The sequence below is a fragment of the Hyperoodon ampullatus genome, assembly GCF_949752795.1.
Source record: "Hyperoodon ampullatus genome assembly, chromosome: 13".
NCBI lineage: Eukaryota > Metazoa > Chordata > Mammalia > Artiodactyla > Ziphiidae > Hyperoodon > Hyperoodon ampullatus.
This window is the reverse complement of record NC_136926.1, coordinates 8,367,720-8,386,885: the sequence shown is the minus strand read 5'-3', so window position 1 is coordinate 8,386,885 and position 19,166 is coordinate 8,367,720. Positions and strand designations below refer to the sequence as shown.

The 19,166-nt window shown below is 47.0% G+C and overlaps 1 protein-coding gene across 2 annotated transcripts in view; it reads left to right on the top strand.

The window, feature by feature from the left end:
• TMEM120B (transmembrane protein 120B) overlaps positions 1 to 19,166 on the top strand; it is a gene marked incomplete at both ends in the record, with an annotated part of 54,598 nt that overhangs the window by 24,496 nt on the left and 10,936 nt on the right. For both annotated transcript variants that reach the window (XM_079717325.1, XM_079717326.1), the window contains 5 exons: positions 5,175 to 5,293; positions 7,073 to 7,189; positions 11,165 to 11,224; positions 11,854 to 11,949; positions 18,125 to 18,214. In XM_079717325.1, the coding sequence (XP_079573451.1) occupies positions 5,175 to 5,293; positions 7,073 to 7,189; positions 11,165 to 11,224; positions 11,854 to 11,949; positions 18,125 to 18,214 (482 nt within the window). The remainder of the gene's footprint in view (positions 1 to 5,174; positions 5,294 to 7,072; positions 7,190 to 11,164; positions 11,225 to 11,853; positions 11,950 to 18,124; positions 18,215 to 19,166) is intronic.

Sequence of the window (19,166 nt, the reverse complement as noted above, 5' to 3'; positions counted from 1 at the left end):
TCGTCCCAGCTTGCCCTTCCCCCTCCCCGTGTCCTCAAGTCCATTCTCTACTAGAATATATCCTTGTAGCTTATGTATTTTATGCATAGCAGTTTGTACCTCTTAATCCCCTACTCCTATCATGCCCGTCTCCCCCTTCTCTCTTCCCACTGGTAACCGCTAGTGTGTTCTCTGTATCTGTGAGTCTGTTTTTGTTATATTCACTAGTTTGTTTTATTTTTTTAAGATTCCACATAAAAGTGATATCATACCGTGTTTGTCTTTCTCTGTCTCACTTATTTTACTAAGCATAATACCCTTCAAGTCCATCCATGTTGTTGCAAATGGCAAAATTGCATTCTTTGTTATGGCTGAGTAGTATTCCACTGTATATATACACCACATCTTTATCCAGTTATCTGTTGATGGACACTTAGGTTGCCTCCATATCTTGGCTATTGTAAATAATGCTGCTGTGCCTATATCTTTTTAAATTAGTGTTTTCATTTTCTTCAGATATATACCCAGGAGTGGAATTGCTGGATCATGTGGTAGTTCTATTTTTAGTTTTTTGAGGAACCTCCATACTGTTTCCACAGTTGCTGTACCAATTTACATTCCCACCAACAGTGTACAGGGGTTCTCTTTTCTCCACATCCTCGCCAACATTTGTTAATTGTGGTCTTTTTGATGACAGCCATTCTGACAGGTGTGAGCTGATATCTTCCTGTGGTTTTGATTTGCATTTATTTGATGATTAGCAGTGTTGAGCATCTTTTCATGTGCCTGTTGGCTATCTGTATGGCTTCTTTGGAAAAATGTCTATTCAGATCTTCTGCCCATTTTTTAATCAGATTGTTTGCTTTTTGGGTAATTTTGACATATTTTATTGGTCAAATCAGCCACAAGCCTACTTGTATTTAAGGAGAGGGAACAGAGAACCCACTTCTCTATGTGAGGAGTGCTAAAGGCTTGGTGGTCTTGTTGTAAAATAATCACAGGTGGGAAGCCCTGTCACATGAGGTCACCCGGGATCCAGGTTCATTTGGCTGAGGAGGGCACAGTGGGCTTTGTCATTTGTATTATGTGGCTTCCATCTCTGGTTTCAAGGTAACTGGATCCATTGTTGCCATATGCCAGCCAGGGAAAGAGAGAGTGGAGGGCAAGCCATTCCTTATAAAAATGTGGTTCAACTATTCTTGGCAGAAAATGTTGGCTTGACATGTGAAAACTGAATAGCTAGAAATGGCAGGTGTAGTGGTTAAAAAAAAATGTGGTTCAGAACTTACATCACTTCTGCTTGCAACCCAGTGGCTAACTCTTGGTCATATTGCTACACCTAGCTGCAAGGGAGGCTGGGAAATGTCTGTAGCTGGACAGCCACATGCCTAGCTACCACTCAGTAGGGTCCTGTTATTAAAAGGAAGCAAAGGAGAATAAGTATTAGGGACAATTAGTTTTTGCAACAGTGTGTATTTTTCATATATATGTATATATAGTTAAGTGTGTGTATATAGAAATAGGTCTATGTGGAATATAGAAATACATAGATACATACAGTCTGGAAGAATACATAGATCTAGAAGAAACTGGTAACAGTGGTTACTTCTGGAGAAGTGGGAGAAGACAGGATAGGGGTATATTCAAAGCCGACTCTAGCCGTAGCTGCAGTGTTTTAATTTTTAACGAGGATAATGTCTTCATGTTTACTTGTAGAATTAAATATTAATTTAAGCTGAAGGCCTGGTAAGCATCTGGCTGCCAGTGTTTCAGTCTTGGTCTTCTCATGCTGTGGTGGGACCCAACACCAAAGAGTGCCAGGAGGTGGCATGGCCCAGCTGGCATTGCTGGGGACTCTCAGTCCAAAGACCCCACATTCTCAAAGGCTGCTTAGTTGGGGGTCTCTCTGCCCCCATCCTCCTCGTCCAGTTCTGGAGGGTTTCCTTTATTACCAGCAGATATTGGTTGAACATTGAGGACTGTTTTGGCACTGAAGCCTCTCTCTGTACAGATTACTTATTAATTACAGGTAGAAAGCTGGTCACTGTACAGTGGAGAAGACAGGTGGACACCACCTCTCCCAAGCAATCAAAGTTAACATCACAGACACCACGTCCCTCCTGATGGGAGACACTGAGGGCCCAGCATCACTTTACTGGCATTTCTGTCCCAGGTGCATAACTAAAATTCAATCATGAGGAAATATCAGACAAACCAAGGTGGAGGGACATTCTCCAAAACAACTGGACCGAACTCTTTAAAAATGCCGATGTCACAAAAGACAGAAGTTGAGAAGCTGGTCTAGACTAAAGGAGACCAAAGTGATGTGAATAGTAATATAGGGCATCAAACTGAATTGGGTCCAGGTCTGGGGGGAAATTGCCATCAAGAGATAGTTAGCATCCAAATTTGAATTTGGATGGTATTTGAGGTGATAGTATTGTATTGTAACAAAGTTATATTTTCTGTATTTGATAATTGAATGTATAAGAGAATGTCATGTCCTTAGGAAGTATGCACTAAAGTATTTAGGAGTAAAGAAGCCTATTGTCTACAACTAACTCCCAAATGGTTTAGAACAGGAGTAGACAAACTCTTTTGGCAAAAAAGGTCAAGTAGTGAGGATTCTGGGCTTTGCGGGCCATGTGGTCTCTGTCACACTACTCTTGCTCTGCTGTTGTGATGTCACAGACAATATATAAATGAATGGGCATGACCGTGCTCCAGTGAAGTTTATTTATGGATACCGAAGTTTCAATTTCATATACTTTTCACGTGTCACGAAGTGTTCTTCTTTTGATCTTTTCCAACCAGGCAAAAATTATTTCTAGCTTACTGCCCATACAAAATCAGGTGGCCAGATTTGGCCGGTGGGCTGTAGTTTACCGATGCCTGATATAGAAAAAGAATACACCCAACACACATAAACGCGCGCGCACACACACACACACACACACACACACACGGGAATAAAGCAAATATGTCCTAATGCTAACAGTTGGTGAATCTGGGCGAAAGGTATAGGGGAGTTCTTTGTACTCTTACAATTTTTTTGGAAGTTTGAGATTATTTATTTTATTTTAAATTTTTTGGCCACGTCGCATGGCCTGTGGAATCTTGGTTCTCTGACCAGGGATTGAACCCAGGCCCCCTGAAGTGGAAGCACCGTGTCCTAACCACTGGACTGCCAGGGAATTTCCTGGAAGTTTGAGATTATTTAAAAATTAAAATTTAAATTAAAAAAGAGACACAATTTTCCTCTCTTGGGGCCTGGGAAGGAGTGAGGAAACTGTATAAATTCAGGGGACTGAGCCCTCTCTTCTGGGGGCCAAGGGAGTCTCGCTTACAGCATTCTTCCATGTGGCTCCTAATTGCTATCTTTTCACTTCTGGGCCTTCACTTTTTCCATATTTTTTGGCTTAACCTTCATATCTAGGAACCTGTTTGACAGACTTGAGAGTTTAGGCTCTGGCCTCCCTGTCTGACCATCCTCTTTTTCTCTCTCTCTCTGCTATTACAATTCTCCACCACCCAAGCAAAGAGCCACTTTAAATATGTTCAGCAAAGAGCCACTTTAAATATGTTCATTGGGGCTTCCCTGGTGGCGCAGTGGTTGAGAGTCCGCCTGCCGATGCAGGGGACACGGGTTCGTGCCCCGGTCCGGGAGGATCCCACATGCCGCGGAGTGGCTGGGCCCGTGAGCCATGGCCACTGAGCCTGCGTGTCCGGAGCCTGTGCTCTGCAACGGGAGAGGCCACAACAGTGAGAGGCCCGCGAACCGCAAAAAAATATATATATATATGTTCATTGGATTATTGTTTTTAATTTTATGGTCCCTGTCCCCCATATTGTTTTCTCCAAATTGTTGGTATTTGTCTTAGATTATCAAACTCTAGAAGAAACTGGTTGTTTCCCTGCATATGGCATTATTTTGGGGGAGGTGTGCTGTGGCAGCAATGTCGAGAAATTACTGTGTTCCATTCTCCCTGCATTGGGGTGAAGTCTCTAGTATTTCCTCTGGCCTTATGGCCCTGAATGGTTATTTCCAGGAATGAGATGTTGAATGTATTGGAGTGACTGTGCCTGGGGTAGGGAGGGTTGGCTTTAAGGGAAGAGGCGTGTCCTTTTCTTAGTTGACTTAGCAAGAACTCTCTTCATTGCCGGGATCAAAAACCCAGCTCAAACTGGACTAACTGGAAAGAAATTTATTAATTCATGTAACTAAGAGTATTAGATAGCATTACATTCAGACTTGGTTAGATCCAAGGGCTGAAATGGTGCTATGAGAATGCTGTCTCTTACCATGTCTCAATTCTGTTTTCCGCTTGGCTTCATTCTTAGGCAGGCTTTCTCCACTCAGCAGCCCCAGGTGTACCTTCTACCAGATTAGCAAACCCAGGAGAAAGAAGGCATCACTAAACCAATACTTCTAGGTAAAAGTCCCAGGGCTGACTCTCATTGGCTCAGTTTGAGTCATGTATCCACCTCTGAACCAATCAGTTGCCAGGGGATTGGAGGATACTGATTGGCCAGGCCTGGATCACATGACCACTCTTGGCATGGGAACTGTTAGCTCTACTCAAACCATCTGGATTAAAACTTGACAAGAGGTGGCTGACCTCTCAAAGGCATATTTGGTTGCTGTTCCCATCAGGAAGGATGGAACCTGCGCAGGAAAAAACAGTAGTTCCTTATTACAGAAATGCTGTGCTGTGCTGCCTTCCCCAAATCCAGTCCCAATTTTATAAGCCACATCTTTGATACGTGTAGTTGTATCATCTTTTCTTTCCTCTCTCTTTTTTAAAAATTAATTTTATTGGAGTATGGTGGCTTTACAATGTTGCATTAGCCTGCACTGCACAACAAAATGAATCAGCCATACACATACAGATATTCCCTCCCTTTTGGACTTCCCTCCCATTTAAGTTACCACAGTGTATTAGGTAGAGTTCCCTGTGCTCTACAGTATGTTCCCATCAGTTGTCTATTTTATACGTAGTATCAATCATGTATTAGTGTCTATCCCAGTCTCCCAGTTCCTCCCACCCCACCCCTTTCTCCCTTGTTATCCATAGTTGTATCATCTTAACTGTGAAACTGTGATTTCTGTAGTCACATCCCCAGACACAAGCAAACTGAAAAATGACCCCATTATGTCCTCCTGCACATGCTACCTGGGCTACTCCATCCCTTAGGATACTCACAGGATCTACAGGCAGAAGCTGGAGGAGCTGACCGCACTCCAGACTTCGTGCAGCAGCTCCATCAACAAGCAGAAGACACGACTGAAGGACCTGAAGCGCACACTCCAGAGGTAGGCTGGCTGAAACTCAAAGGCTCCCCTGGTTTTAAGGGATAGAATCCCAACTCAAAACTGGCCTGGCTTGAGCAGAGAATGGAAATTTTAATGGAAAAAACCAGGAGTGGCTTCAGACATCACTGGATCCAGGGGTCAAAGGGTGTTTTTAGGAATCTGTTTTTTTCCTCTAAATTCTGCCTTCCTCTAGGTTGGCTTTACTCTCTGGCTGAGATAGTCACTGAGATGGCCACCAACTGTGCCAGGCTTTTATCCTCCAGCCTTTCTTCCTACTGGCTTGGCCATACCAGCAGAAGTTCTGGGTGTGATCCTCATTGGCTGGAATTGGTCTTGTACCCATCTGCAAACCAATCATTGAGACTCTGGTTGGACAAGGCTCAGTCATATGTTCACTTTATGGACCTGGGGCATGGGACAGCCCTACTTGAACCATACGGGAGGGGGAAGAGGATGAGGCGTAGTTCCCCAGAGGAAAGTTCTAATAAGTCCTACTGGGTAGGTAAATAGCAAGTATCCTTCTCACGGGTGTGGGAGCTCACTCCTCACCAGGCTCTCTGGTGTAGGGGGTCCGGCATCCCTGGTGGGGATATGCTTGAGCTCCTGACTTAGTTCAGTCCCTGAGGCCAGGATCACCTGTTCACTTCCTAATCCCGTGTCTTCATGGCTTGAGAAGTGCTCTCATCCCCTGCAGGTGAAGGCGTCTGCTGGATACTGTGACCCCCTAGGGAGGCAGGAAAACAGGCTCTGAATGGCTTGTCCCAGGTCACTTAGCTGGGCCTCCATTCCAGAGTTTGTGACAATTCTGGAATCCTGGTCAATTCTTCCTTTCCCTGGTGGACAATTCTGGGGATGGTTACTGATTATACCCCTATCCTTGGCTGACCATTTTGGAAATGGAGGCCCATTAGTCATGGTGTAGAGTGTGGATGGTTCCATGTAATGACATCACCACCCTTGGAAAAACACATCTTACTGATGACGGGACTCAAGAGTCTTTCATCTGTCTAGGGTTTTTCAGTCGTGGCACTCTTGATAATTCTTTGCTGCTGGGGGCTGTCCTGTGCGTTGTCAGATGTTGAGCAGCATCCCTGGCTTCTACCCACTAGATGCCAGTAGAACCCTCTACCCCTGTCTCCACAACCAAAATGTTCCCAGACAGTATCTTCATGGTTTGGGAAGTGCTCTCATCCCAAGTTTCCCCAGTTGAGAACCACTGAGTTAGAAGGTTGACCCATGAGTTATGTTCTCACACCAAGGACCCCTGCTATTCTGAGAGTGTCTATGACTTGTTTTCCTGGTTTTGAGATTCAGTGTCACCAAAGAATAACAGTCAGACCTTGGTCGGTTGACTGCTTATACTTTCAAAGCATCCTTCATGTCTGTACTCTTAGTAATCTTCAGGTTGTTCCTATAGAATAGCCTGGAAAGTAGCACTGCCAGTAGATATCCATTGAACTTGTACTTTGTGTCCGGTATTCTAAATGCTTAACATTGCATTTATTCACTTTATTCTCACATTGATATTGTCTCTAAGGTAAGGCTGATGGTATCCCTGTGTGTGAGGTATGGAAAATAAGGCAGAGAGGTTGAAGGACATTCCCAAGGTCACAAGACTAGCAGGGAATCAGCCTCAGACACAGAGAATACAAATGGAGGACGGAGGTTGTGAGACGCCTCGCGATGGCACGATGGGAGGGCGGTACCCAGAGTTTCCAGATTGTTCCTGCAGTCTGTGTAACACCCCCGCTTCTCTTACGCCCACACCTCTGACCACAGGTACAAGCGCCACGCCAGTCGGGAGGAGGCAGAGCTCGTTCAGCAGTTGGGCGCCAACGTCAAGGAGCGGCAGAACGTCTTCTTTGACATGGAGGCCTACCTGCCCAAGAAGAACGGGTAGGAGCTGGGGACCTGCTCCCCAAGCCCCAGCGCTGTGGGCAGATGCCCCGGCCTGGAGCGCCTGGGCTGTGTGACTCCTGCCTCCCTGTTGGGGCTTGAGTTGGAGGTGAAAAGGAGGGAACAAGGGCAGGAAAGAGAAGGAAGCCTCCTTACACGTCTCTCCGTGGACCCAGGCGGGGACCTCAGCCCCTCCCGTGTGGTAGTGACATTCCTGGAAGGGCTTTTTCAAGGAACAAGATGAAAGATCTGGTTCCCGGGATCTGCCACATGCCTGATGCCACCTGGGGTCCAGAGGAAAGGTGTTCTCTCTCAAGAGAACAGACATCGATGGAGAGCCTGCTGTATGCCTGGCATCGTGCCGGGGGCTCTCCTGATGTCACTCACTTCACCCTCAGCCACCTGGTGAGTCAGGTCCAGGAATCTCCATTCTGCAAGGGTCAGAGAAGAGACATCAGGCAGTATCTTGCCCAGGCGGCTCAGACCGGGTTTGGCTGAGCCAGGACGTGAGCACTAGACATTCTGACTCTAGAGCTTGTGTTCTCTCCATCTTCCTCCTTCAGAGAAGTCCCATCTCCTTCCTCAAGTGACATCACCGCCACCCTGTTCCAGAGAGAGATCCTTACAATATTGTATCATGACTTGACGTGGGCAGCTAAAAGTACGTCCTGGGAAGCACCCTGACTTTTTTCCTGGTTTGGCCTAGCCCTAAGTCAGAGCCTTCTACCAGAGCCCTTGCTCTTGTCTTCTTTTTTTGCTGTATTTGGTTAAAAACTCTAGGCTTTGGGTGGCGATAGCTTTCTACAGAATGAAACAGCATAACCTTCTTTTCGAGCGTGGCTCAGATCCACTTTCCCAGCTCCGATCTCCCTAGTCCTCTGTGCATGTTACATTAGTCAGGGGTCCTTGGACTGTAAATGACAGGAAACCCGACTCAAAGTTGCTTAATTAAAAATAGGGGATTTATCGGCTCTTGTAACTGTAAAGTCCAGGTGTATCTATAGGTATGGCTGGATCCTGCTGCTCAAATGATACTGTTAGGCTGTGTCCCTCATTTAGCTTTCTTTTTACTCTCTTTTCCAGCATATGAGTTTTATTCTTAGGCAGGCTTTCTCTACAAGCTGGCCCCAGCAGCTCTGGGTTTGCATCCTACCCGCTTAGCAAATCCAGTAGAGAATGCCTCTTTGTTCTTTAGTAGTTCTGGGGAAAGTCCTGTTACTGATTCTCATTGGCCTAGATTGTGTCACATGATCATTATTGACCCAGTCAGGAAGTTGCACCACCTTGGCTGAACCTGGGTCATGTGCCTTACCCTAGAGCCTAGGGGAAAAGTGATTCTCTGAAGGGAAATTGTACTGCCCTTCTAGGAAGTGGGGACTATATGCTAGGTGGGAAAAGTGGATGATCTTTTCACACCTCTGCTCCAGGTACAGCGGGCTGGAAATGCCCCTAGAATTTACTCATAGCCAGAAAGAAGGTTCTCCTGTTCCCTTTTCTCCTCTCAAACTTCTACTCATCCTTCAAAGCCCAGTTCACATGTTACCACCTCAGTGAAGCCTTTCCAAACCCCTCTCTCTCCCTCTGTGAAATTAACCCTTCTTCCCCTGAGAGCCCATAACCCTTTATTTGCACCTTTATTAGTGTGTTAGAGTACAGGGTATTGTCACAGAAGCCTAATGGCACAATGGCTCAAACATGCGTGGTTTTAGTCTCTTACACACAACAGTCCAGGGGTGAGTGGACTCCTGAGGGCCAAGAGTGGTGGGCTCCCAAGGTCACCTGGGGACTCAGGGTCCTTTTCCAACTTACTGCTTCACCCCTGCTTGGGGAGTTGTCCTCAGCTACATGGCCAAAGCTGGCTCACACCATCTCATTTTCAGGAAACAGGGAAGAGTCAGGCAGCAGAGGGCAAGCAGATCCCTTTTTACAAAAATGTTTGCCATTTCTTGCTGAAGCCAAACACATACATACCATACGACCCAGAAATTCCACTCCTGGTGTGTGTGGGGGGGTGGAAATGAGTGCTGAATGTTCACAGCAAGGAAGCTAGACACAAAAGGCCACATACTGCATGAGTCCATTTATACGAAATGTCCAGTTTAGACAAATCCATACAGATGGAATGTAGATTAGTGGTTGCCAGGGGCTGGGGGGAGTGGGGAATGTGCTGATAGTGGGTATGGGCTTTCTTTTGGGGGTGATGAAAATGTTCTGGGATTAGGTGATGCTGATGGTTGCACAACATTGTAAATATATCAGAAACCATTAAACTGTATAATTTATTTTTAATTAAGAAAATTTTTATGAGCTCACTTTATTATTCTTTTTTTTTTTTAGTTCCAGGTACACATAGTGAGTTGATATTTCTGTACATTACAAAATGATTACCACTAAGTTGTATACTTTATTTTTTTAAATTTTTTTAAGATTTATTGCTTTATTCAACAAGTTTCATGAGCATCTACTTTGAGCCCAGCACCATTCTATGTACAGTGGATAAAACTCCAAATAAGTCAAAGTTTCTGCGCTTTCAAAGCTTACATTCTAGAAGGGAGTGGGGGATGAAAATATATATGTACATACACACATATGTACATAATATAATCATAATTTTTTTGAAGTATAGTTGATTTACCATGTCATGTTAGTTTCTGGTGTACAGCAAAGTAATTCATTTATATACACACACGTATGTATATTCTTTCTCATATTCTTTTCCATTATAGGTTATTACAAGATATTGAATATAGTTCCCTGTGCTATACAGTAGGACCTTATTGTTTATCTATTTTATATACAGTAGTTTGTATCTGCTAATCCCAAACTCCTAATTTATTCCTCTTCCACCCCTTCCCCTTTGGTAACCATAAGTTTGTTTTCTATGTCTATGAGTCTGTTTCTGTTTTGTAAATAAGTTCATTTGTATCATATTTTAGTTTCCACATATAAGTGATATCATATGATATTTGTGTTTCTCTGTCTGACTTACTTCACTTAGTATGATAATCTCTAGGTCCTTCCATGTTGCTGCCAATGACATTTCATTTTTATGACCGAGTAGTATTCCATTGTTATATATATATATATATATATATATATATATATATCACATCTTTTTTTATCTATTCATCTTAAATTGTATGCTTTAAAAGTATTTAAAAGTGTGAATGATATGGCATGTGAATTATATCTCAAGGTAAAAAAAAAAAAAAAGAACATTCACAGCAGCTCTATTCATAATAGCCGAAAACTGAAAACAGGTCAAATGTTCATCAACAGTAGAATGAATAATTACATTGTGGTACCTCCACTCCATAGAATAAATACACAATGGGAAAGAAGGAACCACTGACGCAGACAATGTGGATGAAGCTCAGACTTATTATTGAGGGAAAGAATCCAGACATAAAAGAGAATACATTGTATACATTTATGTGAAGTTCAAAAACAGGGAAAACTAACACAGCAGTGGGCATCCTTGGGGCGAGGCAGTTTACTGACTGGGAGGGGGCACGAGGGCACCTCCTGGGGCTAGAAGCATTTTATTCTTTGATCTGGGTGTTGGTTACATGGATATGTAAATATATAAAAATTCATCATGTTGTATACTTAAGATTTGTACGCTTAGGAAGAGCCCTTTTTAAATTGACCTAGAAACTGTACACATGCCTTCACCTCATTGGCTGGAGCTTAGTCACGTGCTCACATTAGCTGCAAGGGAGGCTAGGAAATATGGTCTCTAAGCCAGCTGAAATGGGGAGAAATGGGTTAATCGTGAAGGTCATGTCACAGCTGTCATGTTCTCTACTTAATCGTTTTCATTCTCGCTCCATGTGAGGCTTTTACTGCTGAGCTTAGCACTCTATTTTCTAATATCCAGTGCTCAGTGCTATGCTTATTAAGCTCGGATATTTTTGGTTGGGGACCACTCCTGGGGCTGTTAACACGGTGGCCTTCACAGGTCTTTCCTTCCAGGCTCTACTTAAATCTGGTTCTCGGCAATGTGAATGTGACCCTTCTCAGCAACCAGGCCAAGTAAGTATCCCAGACAACCCTCCACTTGGCTTTACAGAATCCAGGCATCTTGCTCTTGCAACTCAGGAGAAATGGGACCAAGCTAGTATTTTTGCATAAATAAAAAAACGTTCACAGTTGGGACTCTGGCTTTTGGTCTTTTGGAAGAGACTCTGAGGTCTCTTCCTCAGTGGGTAGACCACCTGGGGGAGGTTTACTTCCTTCCTTCCTTTCACAGAGTCAATACCTGGGGTGGACAGGACTGCCACTTTCCCATGAGAAATGGCCCCTGCTCCGTTCCACGCCTTATCACACACATTCCTCCTGGGAGGTAGGCAGTCCAGTCCTGTCCACCCAAAATCCATCAGTTACCAGGGGAAATGGAGCCGTGGCTTTTCCACTGAAGTAGCTGGTTGGGGGAGGAGCCCCTGTCTCTGCTTCCTGCCCTTCACAGGCTTGGAACCTTAAACCAGGAGTCCAGGGACATGGAAGCTTTGCACACTGGCCCTCTTTCCCTAATTAATTATCACCGTTAATTGAAAGGCTCTCCCTTAGTGTGATCAGCAGGTCAAGGATCTGATGGGGTCAGGGTCCTTCCCCGAGGTGGGCTATAGTTATGTGACCTTTCCTGGGGGTGTCTGTCACTGCAGATTTGCCTACAAGGATGAGTATGAGAAGTTCAAGCTCTACCTGACCATCATCCTGCTCCTGGGTGCTGTGGCGTGTAGATTTGTCCTTCACTACAGGTGATGGGGGGTGTGGTGGTGTGTGGGGGTGGGCATACGGGGGTGAGGAGGGCCATGAGAGAGGGATCCAAGGTCTCTCTTGCATCTACAGCATTTGGTGTGATAAGGTGTAGGGTAAAGAGGGACTGTTTCTTTTTTTTTCTTTCATTTAAAAAAATTTTAAATTTATTTATTTATTTTTGGCTGCGTTGGGTCTTCGTTGCTGCCCGCGGGCTTTCTCTAGTTGCGGTGAGCGGGGGCTACTCTTTGTTGCGCTGCGCGGGCTTCTCGTTGCGGTGGCTTCTCTTGTTGTGGCGCACGGGCTCTAGGCGCATAGGCTTCAGTAGTTGCGGTTCACAGGCTGTAGAGCGCAGGCTCAGTAGTTGGGGTGCATGGGCTTAGTTGCTCCGCAGCATGTGGGATCTTCCTGGCCCAGGGCTCAAACCTGTGTCCCCTGCATTGGCAGACGGGTTCTTAACCACTGCGCCACCAGGGAAGCCCAGGAAGGACCATTTCTTATGGGAAATAGCAGTCCTGTCCGCCCTACATCTGTCCAACAAGTATCTACTAAACGGCTGCTGAAGCGACCTTTTAACGTAGTAGTTAAGAAAGCCCAAGTGGGCCACCCATACAATGTAATACTGTTTGGCCACAAAAAGGAGTGAAGTACTGACACGTGCTATAACATGGATGAATCTTGGAAACATGATGCTGAGTGAAAGAAGCCAGATGCAAAAGGTCACTTACGATATGAACCCATTCATATGAAATGTCCAGAATAGGCAAATACCATAGAGACAGAAAACAGATTAGTGGTTGTCAGAGGCTGGGGGGAAGGGAAACGGGGAGTGACTGCTAAGGGCAACAGGGGGTTTTATTTTGGAGTGGTGAGAATGTTCTGGAATTAGATAGTGGTGATGGGTGCACAAGTCTGTTGGTATACTGAAAACCACTGAGTTGTATACTTTAAAAGGGTGAATTTTATGGTATGTGAATTATATCTCAATTACAAAGAGAAAGGCAGTGGGGGGTAGGGTGGGGAGAAAGGAAGAGGAGGGAAGGAAGGAAGAAAATTAAAAGAAAGGAAGAAAAGAAAGAAAGAAATAGATGGACCACAGACTGCCTGTGTTTGAATCCTGGCTTTGAAACTTACTGGCTGTTGCCATGGGCAGCTTCCTCTGGATGCCTCAGTCTCCCCATCTGTAAAACGAGGGTGACACGAGGCCCTGCCTCCCTGGGTTGTCATGACAATTCAGTGTGTTAACACTGTGCGTGGCTCTGCCCAGCGCCTGGCATCCAGCGTTGTGGTTGAGAGTGCCGGCTGCTCTGTTCGTGTAGGACAAGGCCAGTGAGCTGAGGCTGCGCTGCCCCGGGGGTTTCGTTCCTCTCTCTGGCCCTGGCTTTTCTCCCCAAGTGTGGCCTGGGCATTTGGCCCACGTGTCAAGGGTTTATTTCCTGACAGGCGCTTGGCTGGGAGTCCAGTTGCTGGTCTGCCCACTTGAGTGTCCAAACAAAGGCTCTTTCAGGCCCTGGGCCCGTGCCTGCCTGCTGCCTCAGGCCTGGCCCATTTCCCTGGAGGGCAAAGGCTGCTCACACCAGTAATGCCTGCTCACATGCCCCATGGAAGGGGTAGAAATTCTTGATGTGCAACCAGATTTCCTTGCCCTGGGGCCTCTAGGGCCCTCAAAGGACAAACCTGTGGTGTGTTGTCGAATCTAAGGCTCACTGAGGGCCTGGCATTTCCATGTCTCCCATCCCTTTCTGTATTCATTTCCTGGGGCTGTCGTAACAAGGCACCACAAGCTTCGTGGCTTAGAACAATAGAAATACATTTTCTCACAGTTCTGGAGGCCAGAAGGCTGAAATCAAGGTTGAAATCACGGTTGGCAGGGCTGTGCTCGCCCTGAAGGCTCTAGGGGAGGATCCTCCTTTGCCTCTCCCGGCTTCTGATGGTGACCGGCAGTCCTTGGCGTTCCCTTGGTTTAAGACTGTTTCGCTTCAGCCTCTGCCTCCGTCGTCACATGGCTATCTTCCCTGTGTCTCTCTCATGGTCTTCTAATGAGGACACAGTCATTGGATTTAGGGCTCACCCTAACCCGGTATGACCTCGGGAATTTCCTGGCGGTCCAGTGGTTAAGACAACACGCTTTCACTGCTGAGGGCCCGGGTTCAATCTCTGGTCAGGGAACTAAGATCCTGCAAGCCGTGCGGCATGGCCAAAAAAAAAAAAGAAAAAGTAACCCAGTATGACCTCATCTTAACTAAATTACATTTACAAAGATCCTATTTCAAAATAAGGTCATATTCTGAGGTTCTGGGTGGATATGAACTTGGCAGGGGGAACACTGTTTAGCCCACTACACCTTCTGTGGGTTAAAAATAGGGCAGGCGTGGGGGCCTGGATGGGCAGCTCATCTCTGAACCTCAGTTTCCTCATCTGTAAAATGGGAAGTAGTTTGGGTTCCCCCAGAAGAAACCACCCCCCCAAGACAAGCATTTGAGTGCCAATAGTTTATTTGGGAGGTGATCCTAGGAAACACTGGTAGGAGAATGGAAGTGAGACAAGGAAGGGTTATCCTGTGGGCACCTGGAGTTCAGTGCTCCTGGGGAACTGTGGGAGAGCAAAGGATGTGTCTCAGTTAACCCACCCGAGGGGCGAGGGAGCAGGTGGTATTTATCCTCCGACTGCTGTCAGTCTAGGAAGGATTGACTCCGAGAGAGTGTTAATCCCCCTGCCCTCCTGATCTGCCTCTGGCACCAGCAGGGTGAGCTCTGGTGGCCTGAGAAAGCCCCTAGGCACACCAGGAGTTGCACGTTCTGGCTGTTGGAAGCCATGCAGATGGGAATGGGTGGGGTACACGCACCTGCCATGAGAGCCAGCCCTGTGGGGTTGTTCAAGGGTCCAGAGAGATCATCCACGTAAAATGCCTGCAACGTTGCAAGTTCCCAGTAGTTAGTGCTCGCCTAGTGTGTCAGTCTGAATAATAGTCCCCAAAGATGTGCGTGTTCCAGTCCTCAGAACCTGCGAACACGTGACCTTACATGGCAGAAGATCTTTGCAGATGATTCAGTTAAGAATCTTGAGATGGGGAGATTATCCTGGATTATCCGGGCGACCCAGTGTAATCACAAGGGTCCTAATAAGTGGGAGGTAGGAGGGTCAGGGTCAGAGTGATGTGAGGCCATGAGACAGGGAAACGCGGGCGGCCTCTGGAAGCTGGAAAAGGCAAGGAAATGGATTCTCTCCTAGAACCTCCAGGAGGAACACAGCTCTGATCTGATGACCTATTTCAGACTCTGACCTCCAGGACTGTAATAGAATAAATGTGTTCCTTTAAGCCACTAAGTATGTGCTCATTTGTTACAGCAGCAACAGGAAACTCAAACACTTTGGCAGAGCAGACCGAGACCAGCACCTCAAGCAAGTCCCTAACGTGCCGGGGCCATAAAACTATTTTCACTCCTCTCTTTACCGATATAGGAAGGGACCAGCGGAAAATACGCTGGTCACCACCGCTCGCTTCTGGGGCTGCCTCCTGTCTGGAGATATCTAAGTGACCCTCTGCAGTGGGAGGCCGTCTTCGCTCCCCCGTTTCCTGTTCAAGTCAAGTAGGCCTTTGATTTCCTCAGAATTAGGCATATGAGACTCATTGCTTGGACTCTGGACGCTCTGTGGTGCTTCCAAAATTATTATGACAGGGGACATCCATAGCTCTTCCTAGGCTGCAGGCACTGTTCTAAATTCAGCTGATGCTCACAGCAGCTTACCCGGGAGGTGCTGTGACTCTCCCCACTTTACAGATGGGGAAGTGATGGCACGGGAGAATCACTGACTTGTCCTTGGTCCCACAGCTGGGACGAGGCAGAGTCTGGATTGGAACTCAGGCCCCGTGTCTCCAGAATCTGTTCCTGACCCTCCCGAGACTGCCTCTGCAGGCAGTGGTTCAGCGGGGCTGAGAGTCTGTCATCTGGCTGTGACCATGAAACAGGGTCACATAGCTTAAAAGACACCTTCCAATGCCTTTTTAAAAGATAGCATTAGGTATATCAAATTGATTATTTGGTCTAAGATTTAAACAGATATTTGAATATACACATTCATGCAATATGTAGCATTTATGCTATAATTGTCTACAAAATAAAAAGCAGAACATGGGACTTCCCTGGCGGTCCAGTGGTTAGGACTCCACACTTCCAATGCAGGGCACGCAGGTTCGATCCCTGGTCGGGGAATTAAGATCCCACATGCCTCACGCGGCGTGGCCAAAAGATAAAAAATAAATAAGTAAATAATAAATAAACAGTGGAACAATATAAGGGAGCATAATAGGTACAAGTGTCCATTTCAACAGGTCAAATTTGGTTATTATCAACACTAATGAAAGCACATTTCCATATATTTAACCTTCAAGGCCCTACTCAAATGTCATCTCTTCTTTGGGGACTTTACACATTTAAGTAATCAGGAGAATCTCATCTTCAAGAGTTTGGGAGAGTTTTGTTTTTTTTTTTGCGGTATGAGGGCCTCTCACTGTTGTGGCCTCTCCCGTTGCGGAGCACAGGCTCCGAACACGCAGGCTCAGTGGCCATGGCTCACGGGCCCAGCCGCTCCGCGGCATGTGGGATCCTCCCGGACCGGGGCACGAACCCGTGTCCCCTGCATCGGCAGGTGGACTCTCAACCACTGTGCCACCAGGGAAGCCTGGGAGAGTTTTTTATTATTGTTAAAGTTGTATCCTCCCATTTCCCTCCCAGGGCCTTTGTAGTTGGGGAAAAGGATCTCCCAGTTCAGGGATAGAATGGAGGAGATCGGGGGTGTTCTCCCTCCCCATGCAGTCATTTCTGTTCCCACGACAAATGGATCTGTGTGACACCAGGAGGTACAGAGCTGCTTCCTGTTGGGGTCAAAGATAGAGTCTTTATCGAGGGCCCGTCAGAGAGAGCCAGTGGCGGGGGAGCCCTCTGAGGGGCTGTCTGTTGCTGGCTCTGTCCCAGGATCCTTCACTCAGGAATGCTCATGGAGGGGTCAGCCTTCCCATTGTACAGATGGCAAAGTTGAGGCCAGTCAAGGTCATGCACAGCGTGTGTAAGGCTCTCCCCTCTGAGCAGGGCACAGCACGACTCTAGCTGCCATGTTCTGCCTGCCTTTAAGGCCTGTTCTGCCCACCGTAGAGGAGGCAGGTTTTTTTTTTAATTTTTATTTATTTATTTTATTTTTGGCTGTGTTGGGTCTTCACTGCTGCACGCGGGCTTTCCTTAGTTGTGGCGAGCGGGGGTTACTCTTCGTTGCGGTGCACGGGCTTCTCATTGCGGTCAGTGGCTTCTCTTGTTGCGGAGCACGGGCTCTAGGCACACGGGCTTCAGTAGTTGCAGCACGCGGGCTCAGTAGTTGTGGCGCACAGGCTTAGTTGCTCCGCGGCATGTAGGATCTTCCTGCACCAGGGCTCGAACCTGTGTCCCCTGCATTGGCAGAAGGATTCTTTTTTTTTTTTTTGCGATACGCAGGCCTCTCACTGCCATGGCCTCTCCCGTTGCGGAGCACAGGCTCCGGATGCGCAGGCTCAGCGGCCATGGCTCACGGGCCCAGCCGCTCCGCGGCATGTGGGATCTTCCCGGACCGGGGCACGAACCCGCGCCCCCCGCGTCGGCAGGCGGACTCTCAACCACTGTGCCACCAGGGAAACCCCTGGCAGAAGGATTCTTAACCGCTGTTCCACAAGGGAAGCCCAGGGAGTTCTTAAGTTCATCTTTTTGTATGTGCAGCAAAGTTTACAGACGGTTTAAGGGGATGGAAGGAGTTTACACTGAAGTTAACACTGCAGATAGTTTAAAATTACAAATTAGGTTTCCGGCTTAAAGTCCTTCTCTTGTCATCCCACCAGAAATTTCATATCAGACAGATGTCAAATTTAGAAGGGAAACAGGCTGTCGTGGGCTGAGCGGTCAAGGAAGGAGGGAAAACCTCAGCTAGAACCTTAAGGGCGGGTAGGATTCATGTAGAAAGGTGAGCGGGGGGATGGGCATTCTAGGTGGAGAGAAGACACGCTGCAGCCTTCCCGGGGTCACTGGGGGTTTCTGGAGGCATGCCTCTGTGGGCAGTTCTCATCCTGGTTTGCTGTCCAGCTGTGGTGGCGGGGATAGCCGTCCCTGGTTCTCATGCCTGCCTCCCCTCCCGGGTGCTGTTTCTCTATGCCAGGGTGACAGACGAAGTCTTTAACTTCCTGCTGGTATGGTATTACTGCACCCTGACGATTCGGGAGAGTATTCTCATCAGCAACGGCTCGAGGTAATTGGGGGCCCGGCTTTGTGGGGGGTATGGGGGAGCCAAAGGGAAATCTGTCATGGAGGTGAGGGCTGTCACCCTCGCCTTGCATTCCCTTCCTCCTTGTGGGGGTGGGGTATTCATAACCATTCAGACCCAGGGAGGAGGAAAACGGTATCGGCTGCTGCACCTCATTTGCTGTGCTCAGTCTCTTGCTTACAAGAAACCCTAACTCAAATGTACTTCTTAACGCAGTAGGAAATTTATACTCTCATATCAAGGAATGGGTCCATTGGCACTGACTTCAGGTAAGACTTAATCCAGGTGTTCAGACAATGTCATCAGGACCCAGTTTCTCTCTGTCTCTCACCTATGCCTTCTACTGTGCTGTTTTTATTCTCAGATTCCAGGTAGGAGCCCCCAGCAGCTCCAGGCTCACATCTTTATTTCTAGCATTCCCAGCAAAATAGGGCACGTTCCTCTCTTCCAAGAGTCTCACTGGGTCCTACTGGCACTCACTGATCACGTGCCCATCTCTGAACCAATCGCTGTGGCCAGAGAATGTGCTGCTGTGATTGGCTGGTTGTGAGCCTTGTGCCCACCCCCAGGGCTCTCAATGAAAGCCTAGAAGCTGAGTGTCAGGAGAGGAATGGTTTCCCAGAGGAAAATCAGGGTACTGTCACCAGAAGGTTGAATGGATTCTGCTGAGGAAAGTGGATGGTCCTCTCACAGGGCAATGAGAGTCTCGGGACTGAGTTAAGATCCACGACTTGCCACTTGCAGGACCCATTTTCCACAGGTCTGATGCCTTTTGGGGTTGTCCATTTGAACTTCTGCACACCATTCTTGTCCCTGTTTTTTTTGTTTGTTTGTTTGTTTGTTTGTTTTGCTGTACACGGGCCTCTCACTGTTGTGGCCTCTCCCGTTGCGGAGCACAGGCTCCGGACGCGCAGGCTCAGCGGCCATGGCTCATGGG